Source organism: Eurypyga helias, unplaced genomic scaffold, assembly GCF_000690775.1.
Source record: "Eurypyga helias isolate BGI_N326 unplaced genomic scaffold, ASM69077v1 scaffold17578, whole genome shotgun sequence".
NCBI classification, from domain to species: Eukaryota; Metazoa; Chordata; class Aves; order Eurypygiformes; family Eurypygidae; genus Eurypyga; species Eurypyga helias.
Window position 1 is genome coordinate 36,913 of NW_010269128.1, and position 8,385 is coordinate 45,297.

Here is an 8,385-nt window from a genome sequence, read left to right on the forward strand (position 1 = left end):
TTCCTCTCCCCAGCAAAAATCACTTAGGCTGCATCGTCCTTATTATCCTTACTATCATCTTTCGGTGCATGTCCATCTACAAATTCATTAACTTTTTTGAGACAAATCATTGGCACCCTAATCTTCGGATTCCCATGAAAGACTCACTTGCGCGATACAATTGCAGCTGCCCCACGCTGCCAGTTACTGTATCATACACGTCTTAAAATTCTGTAATCAGCATCCACCAGGTGCCGTATCGCATTCAGCACACCACAGTCAGTCAATACAGACATCCCCAAACACACCAAGGCTGGTTTTGTCAAATGTTTTATTGAGTGTAGACATCTGGAGTACTGTAAAACATGCATTATCTGTAGATTCAAAAAGGAGCAAGCCACATTGTCCTCACTGTCAAACGTGTCAGGCTTGGCATACATGATGGAGATTAATGAAGTATCATGAGAGTAATATGGTTCCTGAAAAAGCTTCTACAATTTGGAGTAGGGTCTTAATCGTTGGAAATGCAAAGCTGTTCACATTTAGTGAACTTGCATGTTCGCTGGAGGTGCCATATTTTAATTCAAAACAAACAGGAATAATTTCACGGGGGGGAGGGGAGGTTCCCTAGGTAGAAACTGTAGGCTTTTTGTTTCCAGATATTCCATCCTAAATAAAAATTCATATGCTTTTTGAAGCAGCACAGTTTATTTCTGAGCCATGAACAACATCTGATATTCATTTCTTCTTGGGTTGTTGAGGTGTATTAAATTTAAAGAAGATAATATCTCCATCCTCCACTATGTAATTTCTGCCTTGTTGTCTGTATTTTCCAGCAGCCTGTAAATAGAACAGACAAAAGGAAAATGGGTTATTTCATTAGACATTTTACAGTATTTTCAGACTGTAATTATTTAAATACATTTTGGTAAAGAAGTGGCACTGCTTCAGAGTTTGACAGCCACAATACTCCTCGGTTTGACATAATTTCGGTTTACATACATATAAAATACACGCAGAACCAATCTAACCTCCACTCAATCAGTGGTGCTTAAATGCCATCTGCCTTCCATAGCAGTACATCCGTAAATCCTGGCAGTCTTAAAATAAAGGACACTAAAACAACTCTCTTTTTTTTTCTCCACAGCTTCCAGGGTTTCTTTTCCTCCACCTAAAAACCCTGCAGATGGCAAACACTGGTGGCAGGGACCTGAAACGGTGTTGCTGGAAAGGGCGACCAGCAACAGTTTGCATCACGGCTATTAACTGGTGCACGAACCACTTCGGAGCGGCTCCAGCAAGGATGGGAGCGCTCCGCAACAGCCAGAACGGCACACGCCCGGCACGGCGAGCGGGGCTCTCTTGTCTGCCCGTGCCCAGATAACGAAGGGCTGAGGAGCACAAAATGCAGGCGCGGTTTTTCTGTCAGAAATTTCCTTTAGAAGAAATTTGCTTCAGAAGGAGAGATATAAGAGCAGATCGGCTGGGAAAGCAGTTTGCAGGGGACGGCACGCGGACCAAAGACATGAAAAGGAAGTTCGTTATGAAAACGCTGTACTTGAGGAGAGCAGGAAATAGGCATGGAATCTATTAAATGCCAGTACTCTCTGCATTACAGTTTATTTCAATATTGTTCTATCTTTACCTCGTCGTAATTAAACCTGCATTGTAAAGGACACAGGGAAGCTGTGGCGCTAGGACTGACAGACTGGGCGGGAGGTGGTCTGCAGAAGCATTTATCTTGAAAAGTGATCTACAATATGGAAAAGTTGAGAGCTTCTGCTTTAGTTCAATAACCTGTTCCTGTTTTGAAGTTTCCTCTTGCAGGAGAAAGTGCTTCCATGCAAGACCTCACTGTGCCATTATTCTCAATGACACTATCACAGTGGTGGCATGCTAAGATCCCATTACAGGAAAGCTGTTAACTAATGACCTTAGTTGCAGCAGAAGAGATCAGATTAATGGTACATAGTTAACTTACACACCTTTCTTTCACAAAACCCGCTCTGTAAAGCAACGTACTTCCCCATATCGCTGTCTAGGAATTTAGAGGCTCGATAAGCTTGTTGCTGTCGCTCCTTATTTAAACGTTGTCGCCGGTGATGGTAGCCTACCGAGAAGGTAGCCTCCACAACAAACACGTAGCGCAGCAGCCACTGACCTTATCCCACGTGACGTTATTGATAAGTAGTAAATAGTACGTTGCAAGTGTTTTCCTATTTCCCCCCTCGCCCGGAAATCTGTTTTGACTATAAAAGGTTTACTTTCAAGTAGACTTGGTAGCTCTTTCCTTTGAAGATCCTAATAATGCTCAAAGTCAAGAGTAATTAGACTAATTGATGGCATAAACACTAATAAAGCAGTGCTGTAAAAATCATCAGCAAGCGTAAGCTGCAGGCACAGGTACGGAGTCATTTTACAGTTGAATACGTTTATTTCTCACAAATATTTGTAGAAAAAAATTACCTCCCTGAAGTAACAATGCGGCTTTTTTTTAGCACACTATTGAAAGCTGTCAAAGTGGCAAAGACTTCTTTAATTAAATACATTTTGACACCCTAATGCAAGTTTATGTATTTTTGTTACCAGTTTACAGTTAATTAAAAGTGACAGTGTTCCTTTAAATTCTCTAGAGACCATTTAATCCATTTCCATTGCTATCAGAAACACTGGTTGAAAAAATCAATACCCATTTGTGAATCTTGAGTATGTATTAAACAAGACACGTCTAACCAGTTCATTTGCACTTGAAAGCAGCCATCTGTAGAAGCCAGCTTTGCCTAAGCAGATATGATTGCTAATAATGTGATATCCCTGTAGACTACAAAGCCCACACAGAGCTATTCAGTGTCTAGTTCACAGCACTGGCATTAAATTAGTTATGCTGTACTGGTGTTAGACACACACAAAATCAAACTTAAAAATCGATCAACTTGATAACGTACAAAGCAAGCAACTCCCATTACCACTGTTATTTCAGCTGACTTCTAAAAGCTCCCAAATTTAATTTTGAAATTTACCAGCAATATAAAAGTAATTAGCATTGTGTACGGCGTGAAACGCTGTATTAAATGCAAATTAGAAAAGACGAGTAATATAACACATTTTTCTAAGAGCAAAGGGCTTTTTTTCTAACCTTGGTATAAAAACAGAGTAACGAACGCAAACATGCTTGCTTTGCAGACTCTTCAACAAATTTTAATCATTAACTATAATTTCAACACGGAAGCTCAATGTTTAGTGTCTCACATTGTGCAAAGCAAATAAAAATATACAAGCAAAGGACTTCTAGGTTAATGTACCAGCTGTTAACCGACGCACCTTCGCAGGGAAAACACTCAGCTCTGAGCATCAAAAACTTGCTGGCAAAATTTGAACCTTGGTTACATAAAGAGGTTTCCGACTGCAGAATATCAGATTTATTTATAGCTGTGGTTTCACTTTACAACTACAACTCTACTTCCCTTTTCATAAGGCAGTTCACATGCCGCAATGAACCAATTATACTGGGATTTTTTTCCCCCCTCACTTCCTGGGGTTCAAACAAACCTATTAAAGTCCCGCTGCTCAGTATGATCTTCCTTAGTGATACCACTGAGAATAAGCTGAATCTGAAATCAGAGTTTTGCATACCTTTCAAGCTATCAAACAGCAAACAATGAAGCTGAACCTTTTAAATTCTTTAACATGTTATAGTGTGTAGGAACCTTCAAATACCAAGATTGATTAAATCAAACCGATGTGCTTTGTAACTGCAATTTTATAGAACACAAACCTTATTAAAACATCAAAAATGCCAAATGAGAAATCAAACGGGTATGAAATAATGGGAAGTTTCCCTGCTTAAAGGTGGAAACAATGCAACAGCAACACAGAGAAGGACAGCTTTTCTTATGACATTCATTTGCCATGTACATATTCATTTCATATTTAATAACTTCAGATCAGACCTAATTTGTCAGCTGTAAGAAGGGCACAACTTGGGCACCCAATCAGTCTCTGCCCTCTAGTGTTGAGAAAGCAGATACAACTCTTTCTAATACAAGTGTCACTACAAAGAAGCATGAGCTCAAGAAAAGTTTTTCGTTAGCCATCGTCGCTGTCTGCTCAGCAGACGGTCGCTAGGAAATTTCACCTACTGTAACATGTTTACATGGACTACACACAAGTATTACGGGCACACCGAACAATCAGAACAACACAGCATTTCTGAGTGAGACACCACTGGGCAATTGAATTAAATACTGAAACGGTAAATTTTAAGATTCTTATTATGCCTGTCAGAGTCTGGGAGTGGAATACACCAATCCTGAGGAAAAAAGGTACATTTTTATAATACAGTGTCTTCTTAACCATTTACATCTGACATTTGCAATACCCTCACTGTAAATTCAAAACAAGGTGACACATTATTAGAAGAAATAGATTTTCTTTGTTTCTTGCCTTTCCTTTTAGAGGCAATTCAAAAATCTGTCTCATCTTAAACATGATTTTTCAAAAACAAGTTCACTTTAAAGCTTATTAAATTACGAACACTAACATGTAAACCAAGAAAAAAAAAAAACAAACAACAGCATAGCATTTGGTCTTAGTGTTGACATGCAGTCCATGAACTGTCCTATCTCGGATACTGTAACGGCTGCATTCCTGTTCAGTAAGTTGGTGCATTTGAATTCTTTCCTAAGGAAAAGGTGAAAATAGAGGTTGGTCTATTGCTAGAGGTGACTGTTAAGAGTCACTCAGCACCCAGAACTCCTTCCCAGTGAAAAAACAGACTCGAAATGGAAAAAAGGCACATATGGAGGAAGGGAGAAGAAAAAGATGGGGAGCTCACCTTGACAGCAGCTTCTGAACCTCCTTCTTTAAAATCTTCGTATTTCATTACTTCAGCCATAATGAATCCCTTTTCAAAATCTGTGTGAATCTTCCCTGCTGCCTGAGGAGCCTTCGTCCCTTTCTGTCAAAGGAAAGGCCGGAAGAAAATTAATTGCATATAAGAAGATTGATTGCAGGAAAGAGGTTTCTCCTTTCTGACATGCTTTCGGGATCTGTTAAACTTTGTTTCGTATCAGTTAAAATGTCATGCATGCAGCTGGGTAATTCTCAGTGCTGGAACATACAGACAGATGCCTTTGCCACAGATAAACCAAGTGATATTAAAGAAGGGCACTTTGTTTTTCCTAATAGGTATCAACAGTAGTATTGATTTTAGAAGCTATGATTGTATTTTGTTGTGGGATGCACTTCGATCCCCAGCTCTCCACATAGAAAGCGAGGAAAATAAAGATTTTTTAAATAACTTTAAAATCTGAATTACTCAAGACTTTCACCTGCGTCCAAATAATTGCAATTAAACAATAACATTCACTGGTGAACCGCATGTGTAATCAAAAATGATTTATGGATCTCAAGACCGACATATTAGCTTATTTTTATTTCAGAATAATTTTTGTAATTCTAATACAGAACAAAATTCTTACCAAAATGTCAACAACTGAATCATTAAACATCACCACAGGCAACTACTGTAAGATGATTTAAGTTGATGCAATAGGGGAGAATGCATTATAACTGCAAGCTTTCAATTACAAGGACATACATTCTGTGCACATACAACCATGGAGAGAAATTTGAGAAATAATGGTGACCTAAAGGCTGCTTAATAAAGCATGTTAAAGTGCTAAGGAGTCTGACACTGTAAAGCACAGTTTTTACAATAAAAGATGTATTGGGTTAATATGGCTACTCACTGATGCTTACCTGACTAAATATCTTTGCACATTAAATCAAAGATACTTACAATCAGTCTTAAGATGAACCAGCTTTCAAATTTTCTAATAAAGAGCAAGCATTTCTACATCTGAAAACAGGGGAGTTTCAGAATGTGCTTTTAAAAACTGTAGCAAAAATCAGAACAACAGAACTTCTGCCTTTATATTTTTTTGGTAGCTATTTCAAGGACTTTAGCTAGCAGTTATCATTTAAGAGATGACATGATGAAGAGACTGAAAAAATAAATGTGCCTTTAGGAAATTAAGCTTAATGTGCTAAAACAGATACACAAACATCTGTAGCAGTATTAATAAAAATATACATTTACTGGAAATTATGTTGATTAATGAAAACGAATTAATCCCATTGAATGAAATTGAATACAGCACTGAAATTCACAGCACTGCACTAAATACACTGATGCAACAAATAAAAGCCCAGTGACAGGTCTGCACCTCCAAAAGTTGACATTTTTGTCATTTTTAAGATAGAGTTTATGACTGTATGCATTTCAAAATATTTCGCAATACTCATATCTACATTATAACATCTTCCCATTCAAAGGCAAACCACTACAGCCCAGCTCTCACTGTCCTCTGGGAATAAATTAGTCTACCTCTACGGCTATAATCATTCTACGTCAATATTTAAAATTCATAATATAATTTTAGGCACTACATAAGTTCCCGGATAAACATGTAAAACTACCAAAATAAACTAGGTCTAAATATTCAAGTCAGTGAGAGACCTGAATTACTGCACACTGATTTTAGTTTCTGAGCCCAACTGTGTATCCATGAGGAATATAATGATGTTATATTGCTTTTATTGCTGAAAATGTAATCCGAGCAAAGCAAAGGAGGAATGAACCACCCGCAACCCAAACAAACTTAGCGAATACAAAATGAAAAGCAACATCAATTTCACTGCAGACAAACCCAGTCACACAGATTAAGCAAGCACAATACTGGTACGTCTTATCTCTGACCACAGGAGGAGGGTAGACAGATTCTACAGGATGAAGAAATTCAGACTATGTAATAGGCAGAATCAATTGTTACCTGCCTCAATCAATGCAGCTCCACTTTCACTGTTCAGCAGCTCACAAATAATTAAAGTTATCCTGGACAAAAACCTCATCTGTAATGACTAGCTAACCGCCACCATGACAAACTTCAAAGTCAGTGATATCAATCTGAATTCAATAGTGTGGAACTGGATATAGCTGATGAATAAGTATGAATCTTACCCTGATGGTCCATGCACGCACTTCATCTGGGCCTGCAGTGAAAAAGTATTCTAGTTGGAGTGCTGCATATCCAGCCTTAATGATCTTTGCTAAAGCGCTGAAAAAAAAAAAATTAATCCAATTCATTCAACATATACACATAAACCAGCTAAATGCCCCAAGTAATCAATTCACATGGAAAGACACGACGTATTTTGAAGACACCAGGTCTACTTTTAAACACAGCAGTAAATCACAGTAACCTCTTTCTTTGAACTCTCTTCAGACTACTTTTTTACTGCAGCATCACAAAGACAGTATTTTGATCTGTTTATTCGGCAGGATACAGAAATGTGGGATAAATTTAAATCACCCTATCAGGCAGCATGTTTGGTCTCATGCAATTTTCAGGACTCCAAATCATGAAAGCAGAACTCTTTGACTGAAATTCAATATTGAAACAATTTATTATAGATCTTCAGAAAAATTAAAGCAAAATTTTCTCCACGGTCCCCATGGATGACGAAACAGTTTTGGTTATCGTTCCTTCTCAAAAATATACATAACTAATACCTATGTTATAATTAAAACACTGTACAGAGATGACAGATGACAGTTAAAAACTTAATTTAAAATAAATCTTTTCACTCTGTCTCATGGTAAAGAAAGGAGAAGATTCTCTCTTTATAATGGTAATTACTCTGTCATTTATTATTCTATCAGCGCAAGCAATTAAATTACTGCAAGGAAATAGTTGATAATAAGCTAATTAACCTTTGTGTCATGTTCTCTTCCAGATACTTCTGTTTCTCCTCAGCACTCATATCTTGCAACTTGAGTTCCAAGGCCCCACTAAAAGGAATGACCAAAGCACCCGGGTCGTGCTTGTCCACCCACTCTTTAATTTTTATCAACCTGTAGACAACAAAGGGCACAACATTATCTTGTAGTGCATGCATGGCTGTACCACATTCATTATTATCAAGTAGCACATACATATTCATAAGAATTGCACGGTTTTATGATGCCATCTTTTTGTGTATTGCTTTCCAAGGTCAAGGCATTAACAGGCTGCAATTGCTTCAGGTGTACTCCATTAACATTTCACTGTTTCTTGGCTTCTGTTTGGCATTTAAACTATCAGGAACAGGCATAATTTCAGACAATAACTAGGGTTTTTGGTAGAGGTTAAATACTTGCAATCTAAAATGCTAACTGAATAAAACTTTCTAGATCTCTGGATGTATATTTTTCTGAGAGTTCCAAGAGTAATATCTCTTAGATGCAGCAAAACTGGGGCTCTTCAGTTCTCTGCCTTTTTTTTTTTTTTTTTAAAGGACCTCAGTGGCTTGGGCAGCTGATACTGGCAGACAGATAAGAACACTACACTCCATAAATTCCTAGAT

At 37.8% G+C, this 8,385-nt stretch overlaps 1 protein-coding gene across 1 annotated transcript; it reads right to left on the reverse strand.

Annotated features, from left to right (window-relative positions):
- Positions 1-293: 293 nt before the first annotated feature.
- On the reverse strand, positions 294-7,894 carry OLA1 (Obg-like ATPase 1; the record flags this gene model as incomplete). Its single annotated transcript, XM_010157999.1, has 4 exons — positions 294-819; positions 4,814-4,936; positions 7,001-7,097; positions 7,754-7,894. Coding segments are annotated over 4 exons (463 nt in total), but the record flags the coding sequence as incomplete, so codon positions are not given.
- Between the last annotated feature and the right edge of the window lie 491 nt (positions 7,895-8,385).